Consider the following 18,541-nt stretch of genomic DNA (forward strand, 5'->3'; position numbering starts at 1 on the left):
AATTTGGTAGTTCGAACATTGGTTCACTAAAAAGTCCAACTCACTTCTAACCACTACACTACGACTACATATTACATCTATATGTTTAAGGTATCATATTTATATCTACAAAAACATGTGTGGTTAGATTTTAACGACCGTTTACTGCTCTGTGACGCCCTTTAACTACTGTTAAACTGTAAGTTAGAATCTGGCAACAATTTAAAAATCAAATACTTTTTAACCTAAGATAATTAGACGAGGTATTTTTATTCCAATCATAAAAGACCAGGTATTAAATGTCCAAATAAAAAATAAATGAAGTATTTTTTGGCTTTTTTCTTTTAATATATATACATCCTTTTTCTTAAGAGTGATTTGGGCTATCAGCTTTTTTTTTTTTTTTTGGCAAACTAGAAACTTTTCATAAAACTCGACTTAGGGTTCGATACAAAGGGTCCGAAGGGCGTTTTTTGCAAGGGCATCAGCCTGACGATTGCAATTTCTAGGAATGAAATTAAAAGTACAAAGATGAAATTGAGATATTAGGGATTGAGAATCGTATAGAATCCCATGGAGTTCCTTTGGTGAGGATTTCTGATTGAGTGCTTTGACTAGCAATTGCGAGTCTGAAGCGAAGTGAACTTGATTGAATCCCGATTCAATAGCAACTTCCAATGCCTTGAAAGTTGCTAAAGCTTCAGCCATCAAGGGTGATCTGATATTCTGGGCCGTGGAGGCTCCCTGGGTCAGTTGTTGATCGGCGTAGTCCTTGAAGATCCAGGCGCATCCCGTGTTGCCGTTGTCTCTCCAGGCTGCATCACTGGAGCATACAATATGTGATGTTGTGGTTATTGTTGATCGCGTTCCAAGTGTTGAGGCTCGAGTCTGTGTTGGGGGTGAGGAGTCTTGTGCCTGTTGTGCATCCTGCCATTCGTTTGCTTGTATGATTTCTAAGTCCAGTGTGTCTTTTGCAGGAGCTTTGACTTTGTCGAAGATTAATTTGTTTCGGGTTGTCCATAGAGTCCAAATGATCCAAGGCGCTAGAGGTCCAATCATGAGACCTGTTGGTGGGAGGCATGTGAGTTTTGTGGTTTGGCTCAAACCCGATTTGAAGTTCGTTATCTCCTCCAAGTTGAATTTTTCTTTGTGTGGTGCTAGGTTCCATACTGCTGTTGCATAGGGGCATTGGAAAAACAAGTGGGCTTCGGTTTCCAAAATGCCACAGTGTGGGCATCGAGGGTCCGAGTCTAGCTGCCTGAGTTGGAGGTTGCTTCCAACTGGGATAGCTTTCTGAGCAGCTTTCCAGAGCAAGAGCTTTGTTTTAGGTGAGCATTTGATATTCCAAATTTCTTTTTTCCAAAGAAAAGTTTCTACAGGCTCAACAGTTTCGGAGCTTGGTGTTTTATCCATTCTTGTAGTTTTTGATCTAAGTGCTTCATGATATCCAGATTTTGCAGTATAAACTCCATCAGGGGTTGGAAGCCAAGCCCAGGAATCTGGTCCTCCCTGTTTGTTTGGTCGAAGTTGGGTTATACACTCTTCATAATATGGGAGTGTTTGACGGATCAGGGGAAGGTTCCACTCCTTTGAGTCAGGTAAGAACAGGTTTTCTACCCGCCAGTATTGGTTTTCCTTTGTTGGAGGGCCCATGGGCGCGATCGGGTGGTCGAGCGATATCCAAGGGGTTCCCCATACAGGAGTTGAGACCCCACTGCCTATCATTTTCCCAGGTTTGACTTTAAGAGGTCCCTTCCAAAGCAAATGCTCCTCCATCCGTGAGACGCATGGTTTGGGACAGGGCTATCCAGGAAGTTGGAGGTTTTGCAATATTTTCCCAAGAGGATTTTGGCTAGTAAGCAAGACGGATTTGTAAGTAAACGCCAGCTGATCTTTGCCAATAGAGCATCATTGAAGGTTTGTATATCTCGAAAGCCTAAACCACCATCCTTGAAAGATTTTGTCATTTTGTTCCAGGCAATCCAACACATTTTCTTTTTGTCAGGTTTCTCATCCCACCAAAAGCGGGTTAGTGCGGATTGGATACGGCTGCATAGGGACGTAGGGAGTTTGAAGCAGGACATCTTATATGATGGCATTGCGGCTAGGACAGATTTTAGGAGTGTCAGTTTACCAGACGAGGAAAGGAATCAAGATGATTAGCTGAGAGCTCGTTGCTTTATCCTATCCATAATCAGACTTAATAAGTCTTTCTTTTTCCTTCCGAAGAGTTCTGGCAATCCTAATTTCCCTTGGCCTCCTATCTTGGTGATTCCTAAAACTTGTGGCACTCTTTCTTTGATTTCTGGTTTTGTTTTGCTTGAGAAAGTGATGGAGGACTTGTCATGATTTATCTTTTGACCAGAAGCTATCTCATATTTTTGCAGTATACTCTTCAGGTGGGTTACATTTGTTTTATCCGACTTGCAGAAGAACATAGTGTCATCCGCGAGGAGGAGATGGTTGACACGTGGGCAGCCTCTTGCCACTCAGATACCTGGTAAGCGACCAGTGTCTTGTGCTCTATTGCAGAGGCCTGATAACACTTCACTGCAGAGGATGAAGATATATGGAGACAAGGGATCTCCCTGTCTGATTCCATGCTGCGGTTTCACCAATCCTCTCGCTTGGCCATTCAAAAGGTAAGAATAGGAGACTGTTTTGATACATTGCATGGTCCATCCTATCCACTGGTGGTGGAATCCCATTCTGGTAAGTACTTCCTCAATGAAATTCCATTCAAGTCTGTCATAGGCTTTACTCATATCGGTTTTAACTGCCATAAATACTCTCTGTTGTGCAGGAGATGTCTTCAGGTAGTGAAGAGCTTCATGAGTGATCAGTACATTGTCAGTGATGGCTCTACCTGGGACAAAGGCAGATTGGTTCTGAGATATACAGGTTTGTAGGACTGGTTGGAGTCTTTTTGAGATGATTTTTACAATGATCTTGTAGTAAACTGAGCACATAGCTATTGGTCTGTAGTCAGCTACCCGTTTTGGACAAGTTATCTTGGGGATCAATCTAACATGGGTGTGATTGATGTGTGTAGGTAGGGAGCCAGATAGAAAGAAGTCTTGGATCTCAGATGTTACCTTGGTGCTGATCGTATCCCAGTTTGTTTGGAAAAAGCTTGCTGAAAAACCATCCGGGCCAGGAGCTTTGTTTGGGTGGATATCAAAGCATGTGTTTTTTATTTCTATTGGTGTGGGGGGTTTTACCAAATCCTCATTCATGGTATCTGTTACACAAGGTGATATGGCTTCTCGGACAATGATATTCCTAGGTCCTTCAACCGCAGTAAACAAATCTTGATAGTAAACGGTAATGGTATTCACGATCTCTTGTTCTTCATAAACAGCCATACCTGTGTTTGATTCTAGAACTGATATGTTGTTGATGGCTTTGCGTCCTTTTGCTGCAGCGTGAAAGTACCCAGTATTCTTATCCCCAAGGGCTAGCTAGAGTTGGCGACTCCTCTGTTTCTAGAACTCCTCTTCTTTCCTGTAAGCAGTGACGAGTTTGTTGTTTATGTCATCTAGGGATTCTTGGGTACTTGTGTCATCTGTCATGGCTTCCTCAAGTTGTTCTTTTAGATCACTAATGATTTGTTGGTTGTTGTTTTGTTGCTCTTTTGCCCAGTGAATGAATGTTGCTCTATAAAGATGTAGTCGTTGTTATACTTCTGCTTCTGGGTTGGTGTTCCAGGCTTTTAGTATGAGCTTTTTAACTTCTGGCAAGTGTCTCAATCTTCTATCATATCTAAAAATGCCTTGTATTCTCTTTTTGATAGGATCAAAAGACGTGACAAGGGATCGATGGTCAGATCCCTCGAAGCGAAGGTATTCACTCCGTCCTGAGGGGTAAGAAATGGTCCATTCTGAGTTTGCCATTGCCCTGTCAAGTCTGCATCTTACCAGGTGGGAGTGTCTTTTTCCACTCCAGGATAGGAAGTTACCCGTATGTTGCAGGTCATAGAGGTCGCAGATGGACATGAGAGATCTTAAGTCAGAGAAAGAGCCTTCTGATCTGGGTGGTCCATCTACTTTCTCATTGCTATTGATGATATCATTGAAATCGCCAGTAAGGAACCAGGGATCAGATCGTGAGTTTTCCTGTGCTTTGAGCTTCTCCCAAATTTCCACTCGTTTTGTTCTATCCGGCTCTCCATACACAAAGGTAGCAAAAAAGTATATTCCTTTTGCTTTTATTCTGGTATTAATTAGGTTTTGACAAGAGTGAAGGATTTCAACCTCTATATTCTGCTTCCAGAACAAAGCAAGGCCACATGCCCCAGGAGAGAGCGGAGGAACCAGGTGGTGTGAAGGGTAATCAAGCCATTGGAGGGTCTGCACAACCATATCATTTTGGTTCTTTGTTTCCATTAGGAAAATGAGATCAGGACAAACATTTTTCTTGATGTCCTTTGGTCTCTGGACTATTATGGGGTTCCCCAACCCACAACAGTTCCAGCTCACCAGTCTTAAGGAAGAGGGGTTGGTGGATTCTGAAAAACTACCTTCTTCTTCCTGTTTGGTGGAATGAGGGACACACGAGGGGTAGTATTTGAGTTTGTTCGTGGAGGTTCAGAGGTAGTAAGTCTATTGTTTCTCTCTTGGTTTGGTGATAGACTTTGTGTTTGGGCTCTATTGCTTATACTAGGTACTATAGTAGTAGATTTGGTTGGTTTTGATTGTTTTGTTCTTGGTGTGCCAGGTTTATTACTTCCTTTTTGTTCCACAGTCTTCCTTGGAGAGGCTCGGGTTAGGTTTCTCTTTTGTGTTCTTGCTCCCATTAGGCCTTGATTACTTTTACCAGTTTGTTTTTGTGCAGGTGGTCGACCTCGTCCCTTCTTACTTGTGCCTGCTGTCTCTTGGTCCCTAGTAGGGGGAGCTTCATTCGGTAGCATGGTATGAGTATTTTCTGGTAAAGTGTTAGTAACCTGGACCTGGTTAAGCTGCGCAGTCGCAAGGTTTGATGCCATGATGTAGTTTGTTGTGTTTCCCATCAGGTTTTCGGAATCACTCTGGATTACCCTCACTCGTCTTGCTGCACTCTCCACTGGGTCAGGGCAATTCAGGTACTGTATAGTAACTTCTTGGAGTTCACTAAGGACCTGCTCTCTTGAAGGGAGGTTCTCATTTATTTGAGGGTTTTCAAGAGTTAATTCGGGTTGTGCATTTAGGTGATCAGTTGGTGGTGGTGGTGTCTGGGGTTCAGGGCTCAGTTGGTTTCTCTCCAGAGGTGGTCTCCTAGCTCGTGAAGATACAGAAGGTTCACCTTGGGGTTCCATTGATGAGTTTGATTTTTCACGCCACTGTAGAGTACGTTTGGAGAGGGTAGGTGCCTGGGATGGTCTTGGGCGGTTATAAGGGGGTGCTTCTCTTCTGGAGTACGATCTTGAAGGGGCTCGGGAGATGGATCTTCTGGAGTTGTCGAATCTCTGGTCACGGCGTTGGAGTTGAGAATCTGAGGAGAGATAAGATCTTTGCTCCACGTGTTCATATGATCTCTTCCTAGAGGAGTGGATATCCTGGGTCATATGGTGGAATTGTTCTGGTTCCTGAGAAGTTATCAGGTATCTTGGTGGTAAGAACTTATCCTGCGGAGTATAGTAGTTTCTTGGGGTTGAGGAGAGAGTATTTTGGGGTCCCTGCAAAGGTTGTTTCCGATGAACTTCCTTTTGAATCTCCTTCAAGCCTGGGCAGTGGTACCTATCGTGAGACAGGCGTAGACAGTATGTGCAATGGTTCTTAAGGTTTTTGTATTCTAGGTGGACTAAGGCTTCACTCCCATCAGAGAATTCGATAACAGTTTCCTTTGTTAGTGGTTCAAGACCGTTGATGAGGACCTTCAGTTGGACAGCTGCAGTGGATATCTCCCAGTCCATTATTTTCCCTAAAGCTTCTCCTATGGTTTGGATCAATTCGCTTTTCCAGTAGTGCTTTGGTAATCTATGGATTTCGAGCCAGAATGGGATCTTAGAGGAGAAACAGGGGAGATAATTGGGTCCCACCTTTGGAGAATGACTATCCATTGGTCAAAATGGTAAGGGCGGTTACTGAGAACTTATTGTAGGTCATCTTCAAGTTCAAACTTGAACTGAAAGACACCTTGGCCTAGATCTGCACCAGTTGTTTTCCCCTTTAGGTTCCACCGGTTAAGGAGGAACTGAAAGATTGCCCACATTCTTTGGCCAGCAGGGTTTGTGAGCCGTCCCAGTAAGGTAAGGGAGTTTTCCTGTATGAGACCAGTTGTATCTAGTTCTGGTGCTTTGATTCTTTTGCAAGGAGGAGGTGAGTACTCTTGAGCTAAATTTTTTCCTTTTTGGTGATAAGGTATTCGGTTCACCATGGTGGAGGAGATTCATAGCCAAAACGGTTTCAGGTGAATAAAGCGTTTAAAACAGGGTTTGGGGCGGGAAGGGGATTCGAAATAAAAGCTTAAGGCAGATTCGACAAAACAAAGGTGCAGTAAATGCTGAGATAAAGTTTAAGTTAATACCAGATATCAGTAGGTTGAAGATTTGCATAAACATAAACAGATTAACTTTTTGTCTTGATCTTGTTTGGGATATTGAAGAACAGTCGAACAAAGGGGAGGAACCAGTGGATAAAGCCAGGATCCAGCTTTTATTGGTGGATATAGGTGGGTGAGATCTGGACTAAAGGCTTCATCTTTACCTCGGTTGCCGTGCCTGGAGAGTTTGAAAGTTGTACGGACGACCCATACACAATTCTACTTACAATATACAAGTATTTGGAGCTATCAGCTATGTGACGACTTTATAAAGTTAGTACGCAATTTTATAATGTTAAAAAGGAGACAAATCAGTTACAAAATTGCTAAATGATACTACTTAGCAAAATATCCTTTACAAATGAAAAAGTTACGTCAGAGTTTTTCTAATGGAAATGACTTTATGAACAAAGTGTGAGGGTTGAAGAAGCAATAAATTGAACTTAGTGAGATGTTGTCGTCACTCACAATTCACAAATTCACCCGATGGTCATTTTTCATTTACTACAAAGCTGATAATATAGGTCAAAGGAAGAGCTGTATCTATTATTTTCTAATACAAATACTGTGCCTATCTATAAAAGCTATTTATAAAAGACTTTGCAATGTTTGGTGGTGATAGAGATGTGTCTTATGGTTCTTTATCCTTTACAACTTATAATATTTAATTTCTACTCTTGATAGATGCACACAAATTACTTATTCTGCTTCTTAGAGCTAAATGACAATAGTGTTTTTTTCACAAATATTTTTGTTTAATTTCTAAAAGATATACAGCACTGAATCAGTACATTTAATGAATTAAGAGATGTTAAAATGAAACTGATAGTACAATTAGTTTCAAAAATATGTTGATTTTTATCATGTATATAACATCAAGTTAGTAAAAATATTTAATTTGTATGTCAAGTAATTTTATAATAGAAATTCAGTTGAAGAAAATTATATGGAGAACACAGTAACTTTTTCGTATTTACTGGCTTAACAATTTTAATATCAATTTGACTAGCTTAACAACCACATGCGAGACACTATGGTGAATATTAAACTTTTTACTATAGCTATCGTCATATTTCAGTGGTAATTCATACATTTAACAAGTAGTCTTTTTATAATATATTTTTTTTTGTCGTGCAATTAGTCTTTTTATAATTATAGTTGTATATTTTGAGTTTTCAAGTGCCACTATAGTAAAATGTTACACTCCATTGAATCCGTAGATCAAATTTACCAAAAAAATGATTGTGTAGTTTCATTTTCCATTTCTATATATTGTATATTTCACTGTAAATATAATAGATATATGTCAAATTAATGAATGCAGGTAAATGTGAATTAGTTGTTTTGGGCGTTTGGATAATCAACTCATTTTTTATGAACAAATCCATTTGCACCTCTATACTCAGATAAACAAAAGCATGACAATTTACAACAGATGAACACACACTAATGGTACTAAGGCCATGGTGTTACGGTTGAAGAGTTTGATGCCTGTGTTGATTGGAGCGGCCCAAACTAGCTTTATTCCGGAGAGATTAAGCACAAAGAACATTGTTATAGTCCAGCAGTCCATTCAATGAGACGCAAGAAAAGAGTGAAAAGCTGGATGTTACTCTAAGTTGGATCTTGAAAAAGCCTATAATAGAATACGATGGGATTTCCTCGAAGATACTCTACAGGCTGCGAGGTTCCCGGATGAGTGGATCTGTTGGATTATGAAATGTGTTACAGGTCCCTCGATGAGTATACTCTTGAATGGAGAAAGAACTGCTTCCTTCCAACCAGCGCGTGGCCTGCGACAGGGTGATCCTTTGTCGTCGTACCTGTTTGTGTTATGCCTTGAACGTTTATATCACCAAATTGATCGCTCTATTGAGCTGAAAAAATGGAAACCAATCAGTCTCTCCAGAGGGGGGCCTAAACTCTCGCATCTTTGCTTTGCGGATGACCTCATTCCCTTTGCAGAAGCTTCAGTGGCTCAGATAAGGATCATTCGGGAAGTTTTGGAGACTTTTTGTGTGGCTTAAGGTCAGAAATTGAGTTTGGAGAAATCTCAAATCTTCTTCTCAGATAATGTAAGTCGTGAGATGGGGAAGGTGTTTAGTGAGGAGAGAGGCATTCGTCGTGTATGGGATCTTGGCAAGTACCTCGGGATGCCTATCTTGCACAAGCGGATAAATAAGAATACATTTGGGACTGTTGTTGAGAGGGTGTCATCCAAGTTGTCAGGATGGAAGGGTCGTGTATTGAGCTTAGCTGGACGTATCACTTTGACGAAGTCGGTGCTGTCCTCTGTCCTGGTTCATACGATGACCAGTGTCTTGTTGCCTAAGTCCACTTTGTCACGGTTGGATGCTTTATCAAGGGCCTTTATTTGGGGGAGCACTGTGGAGAAGAAAACACAGAATCTGGTGGCCTGGAAGAAGGTTTGTTCCCCAAAGCATGATGATGGTTTGGGTGTTAAATGCGATGAAACGATGAACAAAGCTTTAATTGCTAAGATTGGTTGGCGCATAATGCATGATCGTGTGAGTCTGTGGGCTCGAGTGCTTCGGTGTAAGTATAAGGTTGGTACTTATCCAGACATTACCCTGACTAAAGCAAAGGCCACTTGGAGGAGTGTGGGATTGGGGTTGAGAGATGTGGTGTTTCCAGGGTTGCGGTGGGTTTTGGGAGATGGTATATCAGTGAAGTTCTGGACAGATACTTGGTTGGGTGAGGAACCGGTTGTGAATGGGAGAGTGAGAGATATTCTGGTGGACCAGATGGAATTATCAGTGTGTGATCTTTGGTTGGATGGTTCGGGATGGGACATGTCTCGTATCATGCAGTTTATCTCCCCTTTAGACAAATTACGATTGGGGGCGGTAGCGGTAGACTTGATCACTGGTGCTAGGGATAAAGTGGCGTGGGGAGCAACTCCGGATGGGCTCTTCACGGTGTGTTCTGCTTATTGTGCTTTATTAAAACAGAATGAACCAAGGGTGAATATGGGGAGTTTCTTTGGGAGAGTTTGGAGATCCACTCTTCCTGAACGGGTTCGAGTCTTCTTCTGGTTGGTCTCAAACCAAGTGATCATGACTAATGCAGAGCGGTTACAGCGTCATTTAAGTGATATCGGGGTTTGTCAAGTATGCAAAGGGGGGAAGAAACAATTCTTCATGTTTTGCGGGATTGTCCTGCTATATCAGGACTTTGGAGCTGGATTTTATTGCCAAGTAAGAGAGGACTGTTCTTTAATCAGTCCTGGATTTTTGGGAATTTGGGAGATATGGAGATGCGCTTTGGTGTCCCTTGGGCTACAATATTTGGTATGGCGGTATGGTGGGGGTGGAAATGGAGGTGTGGGAATGTCTTTGGTGAGAATGGAAAATGCCGGGACAAAGTACAATTTATTAAGGATAAAGCAAAGGAAGTGTTTCAGGCGCATTTGGCGGGAGGCAAGGGCACTCAAGGGAAGGTGCATGTAGTGAAACAGATTGGTTGGACCCCTCCTCAGGCTGATTGGGTTAAGCTTAACACGGACGGGGCATCTCGGGGAAACCCAGGATTGGTTGCAGCTGCAGGAGTCGCACGGGATAGTGAGGGGCGATGGTTATATGGCTTTGTTCTAAACATTGGGTTCTGTTCAGCGCCGTTGGCGGAGTTATGGGGCATATACTTTGGGTTGGTCTTTGCCTGGGAAGGAGGAGAGTCTTGGATGGAGTTAGGGCATTATTAATGGGACAACTTTTTTTTTGTGTTCTTAGATTAAATATATAGTGAAAATAATGTTAGATCAGTTGTTAAGATCATAGGTAAAAAAAATGGGAGAACTAATTATGGTGTTCTTAGAATAAAGATATAGTGAAATAATATTCATAAACATTTTACAAATTATAAAAACTTATAAAATAACATTTAAATTGCTTACTTATATAAAAGCAATTATATACTTATAAATTAATATAATATTCTTAAACATATTACAATTATAAAAACTTATAAATTAACATTTAAATTGCTTACTTATATAAATGAAATATTTTCTTTTTTTCCAAAAAATCTCGTCCAATCACATGAAGCCACGTCAAATAAGAACTGGGCTTAAATCAGTTCTACATCAAGAACTAAAAAAAGTGTTCTAAGCCACTATTCATTATTTTTATATTTTTTTTGGGCTTAGAACACCTTTGGTGTTCTCCCATTAATGATGGCCTTAGAGGTGGATTCAGAGATGGGGGTGGGATTTTTGAAGAATGGGATTAGTGCTACTCATCCCTTGTCATTCCTAGTACGTATGTGCTATGGCTTACTTTTGAAGGATTGGATAGTCCGGATATCTCATGTGTATAGAGAAGCGAACCGCTTGGCGGATGGTTTGGCTAACTATGCATTTGATCAACCGTTAGGATTATTCTCGTTTGAGGATTGTCCGACTTGTGTTCATACTATTTTATTAGAGGATTCTGTTGGGTATGCGTACCATCGTCATGTGCGTGTTAAACGTTTATTTTTTTCAATAAAGTAAGGAGGCTATTGTCTCCTTGTGCACACCAAAAAATAAAAAAATACACACTAATGGTGAAGAAAAGATAATTGAAAGGAAGAGAAGTGAATGGTACATCTACTTTATAATTGTTAAAATGTAAGTTCTTAAAAGTAGATGTACAATTCACTTCTCTTCCTTTCAGTTATCTTTTCTTCACCATTAGTATATTCAACTTAATGTTTTAAGGATTTGGTAGGATTTTAATATTTTAGAATTTTGAAAGACTTAGTAAGTTTTTAGGAGATTTGATTGTGTTTTAGAGTTTTTCTATTTTAAGAAAAGAAAATGAAATGTGATTCTATGAGATTTGACTATTAAACTTTGGGTGATTTTATTATAGTTTACAACACAATACCAAAAGAAAATCAGATCAATAGTTGGAGTTATGTCCTCATTTCATGTAAAACTTAAACCCATAAAATGATCAATAGTTGGATCAGTGGTGATGTTATTTTTTTTGTGTCTAAATAATAATCTGACCGAACTCTCCATGAGCCCAAACCCAGAAACTGATCCAAACAAATAGAATTTATTATCCATTTACTCTGCCTCTGATGATGCTGCGGCAAACCCAAAAAACTTGACGGCTTAGGCTGAGACTAGTGGAGAAAGTGGTTGATGATTGGCACGGGTTTTTGGCTTCAAAATCTTCAGTTTTTTTTTCTCTGAAATCTTTCAAAATTCCACCTCTATAGGTATGATTTTGATTGTCATACTTTTCAACTAAAAAACAAAAGAAAGTCTTTTAAAATCATCTAAAGTAGCAAGTTTTTAAAATGTTGTGATAAATTGAATAACAAAAGATTTCAAGTAGATTTTAAATTTTATTGATTGAATAACAAAAGATTCTATATTATTTTAAAAGAATTTACATAAATCTTAAATTGAATAACATACGATTTCAAAAGATTTTTAAAAATCGTCAATTGAATAACAAAAGATTTTAAAAATACTCTAAAATCTTTTAGAATGTCAAATTCAATACCCTCTCTAAAAGTGTACATGTATGATATCGACTTCACATAACTCTATACTTATTCAAGTACGCACTTCCTTCTTTTGTGTCTTAGTCAGTACTCTATTTACTTCGACAGTCTATTTCCTATTATACAATTGTACTATTTTACCTTTTCAATTCTCCACTGGTTAAATGTGTGTATTAATATATATCTACTTTGTAAGAAATGGTATATTCGAAATTAAATTGAAGTTCGTGTTTGTCTTGTTTAATATATATTTTACTTTATTGATGTTTTGTACAAAAAAAAACATAATAGCTGATTTCCTGTTTTCCTTTAACTATACATTACAATTTTTTTATATGACAAATTATAAACACTTAATAATTACTTGACAAAAAAAACTCTTAATAATTTTATATGCATTTTACTAGCCGAATAAGTTTATATGCATAGTACAGCTCCTACGTGCATTGTCTATTTATATAATACGCATATTGCTGCATGCTCCTCTCGGGGAAATAAAATATAAACTTAGAAATATTTATTTAAGACTTTTTTTTTTTTTTTTGTCAAACGCTTGATTTTCATGGATTCCAAGCTCCAAAGTTTAGAATACAATACATAAAGGCATTCCCCAATGCCATACAAAAAAAATTAAAAGAAAATTAAAAGAGATCGAAAAGGCATCCAAGAGAGCTTTTGAGGCAAAAGCTAGAAAGCAATTTACCACATGTGAGATCAAGGTTTGTCGAACAATCTTCCAAAAGAGGCTCAATGGAAAACAAGATGGTCACTGTCAAGCATAGACTAGATGACGTTGAAAAGGTGGATTTGGCAATCAGATGGTGTTTGGAGTAGCCTTCTAGACATGTCAAGTGGTGATTGTTGGCCAAGAGAAGCCTAGGTCCATAACCAACCATGAGACACGATGAAATCCGGTCTAAGAATCCATGGGGCTTCAAGCACTTGGGAGCAATAAGAGCCAAAGTATAAGCTAACAACAAGGTTCGTACGGATACGATGAAATGTCGTAACAAGAGAGGTGGGTTCTCTCTCGCAGTAAGGCCTAGACCATGGAGATTAAGAAATCCACACAAATTTTGTAGCCGACATAACACGGACATAGATAGAACATACCTTTGACCAAAAAAAAAAAAAAGATAGAACATACCTAAGCTTCATAAATGAGGGCATTTGCTGGGGATTAATACATGAGGTTGACGGGATGACACACTACCCGTAGAGGTGATGACGAGAGGGTGGTGATTAAAGCCTCTAGCTAGAATTGACGTAGAATGAATAATGGCAGAACCAAAATCAACCTTGTTACAATTTGAGTTCAGAGCTAAAGTGTCAATAGGCTTCAAGAGTCTTAGGGCATTAGCATGTGCCACGAACAAAGCATGTTCCAGGGATTTTAACGAAATTTTGCACAAACCTAGCAATATAATCGATTCCTTTCCACAAAGTAGTTTTCGGCCTTCGGGATTGTAGGACCAAACTATAAAACTGTTATAAATGTACGAATACAAGACTAGGAAGTACTATAAAACTGTTATAAATGTACGAATTAGCTATTGGAAGACGAGCCTATGCAGCGGAACCCAAACATTAATGAGCAATTGGAAACTGGTAGAAAAATCAGTAAGTACGAAACACCTTAAAATAGGTTTTACTTCAAGCGAGCGAGACAACGCCACTTACAAACTTCAATGATCTTTTCATCTTTTCTCCAAATGTCTCTCTTTCTTTTTTTTTTTTGCTTAAATCTCTCTTCCAATTTTCCAAATGTCTTCTTTCTCTTCTAATTTGCTTCAACTATTTTTGTTTTTCAAACATTTTGGAACAACAAATACACTCACAATTCACAAACGCCTTTTTGCTCTCATATTTTTTGGGTTATTTAAGTTTATTTTTTATTATTTAGAAAAATTCACTTTCGTTGTCCAAAAAAAATATTAAGGTTCGAGAAATATATACTATTAGATAGTTCTGGATTGGAATAAAAATGAAGATGTGAATGATCGTCTCATCTCATCTAAGGCCTTGAATGTGGGAAAAAGGCCATTGTTGTTCAGCCAAGGATGACTTGCCGGCAGCTTTGAATCTAACTTTTATTCTTTATAGTTGTTTCAATATATATTGTGGAGACTGTGCTATTTATATATATATATATATATATATATATATATATATATATATATATGTAGTTGATTTTTTTGTTCTACTTTTTATAATAAGAACAAGCGAGCCTGCCCGGCAAGTTATCTTTGGCTATGCGAATGCCTCTTTCTCTCATTCTAGGCTTAAGATGATACATACAGATATACCATAGATAACTCTTGTCTCTTGTGATATGAATATGGTCTGATTACAGAGATTATTATAGTGAGGCTTATTTGGTTAAAACAAATACAATTTTTCAATCCCATAAAACTAGCTATATGTAAATTTTGCGATCATATGAAACTTATCTTTATTTAGCATTCAAGTCAAGTCAAGTCGATATAATTTGGAGGTCAAGGTGAAACTTTCATTCTTATGTCTTTTTTTTTTTGGTTGACTAATTTATAATTATCATCTCAAAATTATTCACATATATATATATATATATATATATAAACTTATATATATCTATTAATAATTTGTCTTTGACCTTCATATCATATATTCATGAGAATTTTTGAGAAATATCCCTTTTGGTATACTCTTTTCAAAAATATCCCTTTCACTATCTATTTTAAAAAGGTATTTACAAGGATTTTGAAAGGTTTACAAGATTTTTTAAAAGATTTTTAAACATATTTTCTAAGGTTTTTAAAAGGTATTTATACTGTATTTGTTAAATATAAAAAAATTTACATACATATAAAGGTAATTTGTGTATTTAATTATAAGCTTACACATAAAGTTTGAAAATTTGCAAATGTTTAGTGGTTTTTTTGTAAAATTTAACCGATGGGATATTTTTGAAAAGTAGTATTACAAAAGGGTTATTTTTGAAATTTCTCTATATCCATATGTCTAAAGCAGAACTCTCTCTTACATCTTAAATAATATAGAGAAATACCCTAAACTAGCACTAATCTAAGTTTTTTTTCCAAAGTTAGCACACATCCTCAAATATTCCAAAAGTAGCATTAGTGAATTATTATCTCAAAAACAAAATAAATGATAATTTTTGCATTAATTTATTAATTTATTAAATATTACGATCTTATTGCTTATGTTCCGACGAAGCTTCTGGTGAAGGCGGAGCTTCTCGATGAAGGTGGATCTTCCGGTGAAAGCAAAGCTTGTGGTGGCAAAGCTTCTACATCTTCTTCTTCTTCTTCTTCTTCTTCTTATTTTTCTTTTTCTCTCTGTATCAATTTTGATCTCAAATTTTAAGATTCTTATCACCAATTGGATTCACATTTTTATTCGTAGCTCCATCGTTGTTACTGTCGTCGAGGATTGTGATGGTTATTGGAAGAATAATAAAAAGAAGGACAACGATGAAAAAAGCAACGACAAACACCGTTGACGAGATTGCCACCACCACTCATCGATACTAATTAATAAGAATCACAGATTTTTGTTCTTACTTCTGAGACCACCACCAAAGCTTTTGAATGTAAAAGAGAAAGTAGAAGCGGAGATGTCGTGTTGGATGAAGGAAGTGAACGAGAACTTGAAGCTTATCCTCCACTGAAATTTTTGGGCTTTGTCTTCAAGTGAATGAAATATTGGGTATTGAATGAAATTTGAACTGCTGGGAATTGTTAGGTAATGAATGAAATCTGATTATGAATGGTGGCTTAAATTGGTTGGTATTGGAATCTTAACTGTGAATGAAGTAGAAAAACATGGGTAATCTTGAAGCTGAAATGTGTATTTGAGTTATATTCTCTCTTATTTGGATACCAAAGTAGTTGTATATCAAGTGTTTGATATAATTTCATTGGGAACAAAGTAGTTGGTAAAGAGTAAAAATTTCATCATTTCGATGTCTTCGGCTTATACTTCATCTGTTATCGAGTTGACTAGTAGTGCTGATGAGGCGGAGTATGATCATCTAGTTTGGTCATCACCATTAATGGGATTTCTGAATATTTAGGAAAAGCTTCCTAAATATCAATGAAGTTTTCCTAAACATTATGAAATCCTTCCTAAATCTAAAGAAATGAGTGTATCACATATTACTCCATTTAGTGAGGTATATTTGATTTTATTTTGTGCACATTCTGATATTTTATCTATATATATATATATATATAAGATATATAAGAGTAATAATTTGATTTTGTGTCTTCCAAAAAATATTTTATGAAGGCTATCAAAAACTTTAAGGTTTGCTTCATAAATATTATTGTATCCTTCCTAAATATTAAAAAAATGTGTTTCTAAATCTCTTTTTGGTGTTTTACCTCAATATGTGCAAGGTTACTACATTAGTGAGGGGGTAATGATATATTAGTGAGGGGGTAATGATGTTTTTAGGAAAACCATCCTGAATTTAAAAAGATCCTTCCTAAACATCATTCAATCATTTGAGAATTGGTGTTCAGTAGAAGATTGTTGAGTGGAGAAATATGAGGAAACGATTTATAAGAGTAAGAGAAGTTCATCATTGTCATTGGTTTCAATGTCGTCGACTTCTTTGGCTTGTAGTTTGCAGGTTTGGCACTAGAGCAAAATTAACAATTTTAAACTTGAATGCATTATGATCATCCTACTTCACTGTGAACTCACATCTCCGTTTAAGGTGTCAATCATATTTAAACTTGAAGAACCTACAACTAGATTTTGCTACAATTTTTCAGAGACATACAACCTGCAAATTCAAGTGATTGATGATATACATGATGACAAATATTTCAAGAACAAAGCAGAGAGTTGATGATGAAGATGGGAAAATGGGCACTTGAGTGGAAGTTTGAGTTCGTCATTTTGGAAGGTCTTCCTAAAATTCAAGAACACCTTCCTAAAAGCTATGAAATCATTCCTAATTTTTTTAAAAATGTGTTTTTAAATCTCTTTATATGTGTTTTGCTTTATTGTATCACATATTACTTCATTAGTGATGTATAATGATTTGATTATGTGCACATATTGGTGTTTTAGAATAAAGGTAGCAAATAGAAATATCCAACATGATGTCTTAAGAAGATCTTCCTAAATGTCAATGAATTCTTCCTAAATTTCAAGGAGTTCTTCCTAAACGTCAATGACTCCTTCCTAATGCTCTTTTTTTTTCTTTTCATGACGGTCTTCCTGAAATTCAAGAACATTATGTATTGCATTAGATGCACTGATTATGAGAACAATTCCGCAGCTACTGCAATACTGCTACTACCTTGTAATCAGAAGCTAAATAAAGCAAATTTTGAATTACATACTCTTATCTCCCCAATTGAGAGAAGTATAAGATAAACTCCAACAAGCAATGATCAATCCCTATTTCCTGCAATAAAAATGAAAACATGGAATATGTTTCAGGAAAGTTTTTCTGAATTTGCAACAATTCTTCCTGAATTTTCAAATGTGACTAAGAAACACATCAATACACAAGCAACAAACAATAAACAATACACAAGCAACAATCAATAAGGATGACAACATATTATACATAAGAGATAAGATAACTGAGTTCTTTTTTAAAAATGTTGTATTATGGGCAAGGTTCAAATCCTGTGGCAAACACACTTTAAATTTATCATGAGGTGGTATATAAATCTAACAACACAAAGATAGAAGCTTAATTGATGGTGCATGTTAGGCCTAACTCAGCTCCAAGACCATCTCAATAAGCAACAAGAACATCCGATTTCAAGACTCGTCGCAAATATACTTACAATAAACTTGTTCTTACAAAACTAAAACGACCAAGTCAAGTAGAGTAATATAAATTATTTTGCAGTCAACAATAATTTGATTCTTTAATTTCTGCAACAAATTCAAGTAAGAAAGAACAAGACTTCCATAATCAAAAATCATAATCACACACACATAAAAATTACAACTGCAAATCATACACACATAATAAAGCCAACACTGAATCATCTCAAGTTCTGGTTTGTTTATTTCCTCAAATACTAGCCTAACTAAATTGATAAGAATATGATGATCTAGGTTTTTAGGGATTTGGAAAAAAAATTCAAAATCACAAACATATAAAAGTTACAATGCTTACAATTTCTACAATAAAAGAAGAATAGCAAGTGAAAATGATATAAAGCTTACACTAGGAAGACCAGATGATGAACAGTAACGCGAAGACGAAGAAGATGATCGGGGAAGAAGAAGAATCATGAATCTGATACGTGACCATGATACCATCGTTGATTGACCGACGATGATACACCGACCGACGATGACTCATCTCCGATTCAGATCTGATTGGGTTCGTCGATGGTACACCGTTTGCATTTGGTTTTGGAATCGACGGAGACGGAGGAGTGAGAGAGTACATGGTGGTTACAAAGTCACGATTTTGTTTCAGATGTGAGAGAGATTATTGTTTTAATTTATTAATATTTTATTTTTAATGATATACAAATTTTTGCTA

The 18,541-nt window shown here is 37.1% G+C and overlaps 1 protein-coding gene across 1 annotated transcript; it reads right to left on the minus strand.

Moving 5' to 3' along the window:
- LOC104720624 lies at positions 418-1,755 on the minus strand. The gene has a single exon (XM_010438505.1). The coding sequence runs from the start codon at positions 1,753-1,755 to the stop codon at positions 418-420; it is 1,338 nt and encodes a 445-aa protein (XP_010436807.1).

This window comes from Camelina sativa, chromosome 10 (genome assembly GCF_000633955.1).
Source record: "Camelina sativa cultivar DH55 chromosome 10, Cs, whole genome shotgun sequence".
Taxonomy (NCBI): domain Eukaryota; kingdom Viridiplantae; phylum Streptophyta; class Magnoliopsida; order Brassicales; family Brassicaceae; genus Camelina; species Camelina sativa.

Bases quoted from the DNA above. Each gene is read 5' to 3' on its own strand.
- LOC104720624 (XM_010438505.1), bottom strand. From the start codon at position 1,755: ATGGAGGAGCATTTGCTTTGGAAGGGACCTCTTAAAGTCAAACCTGGG.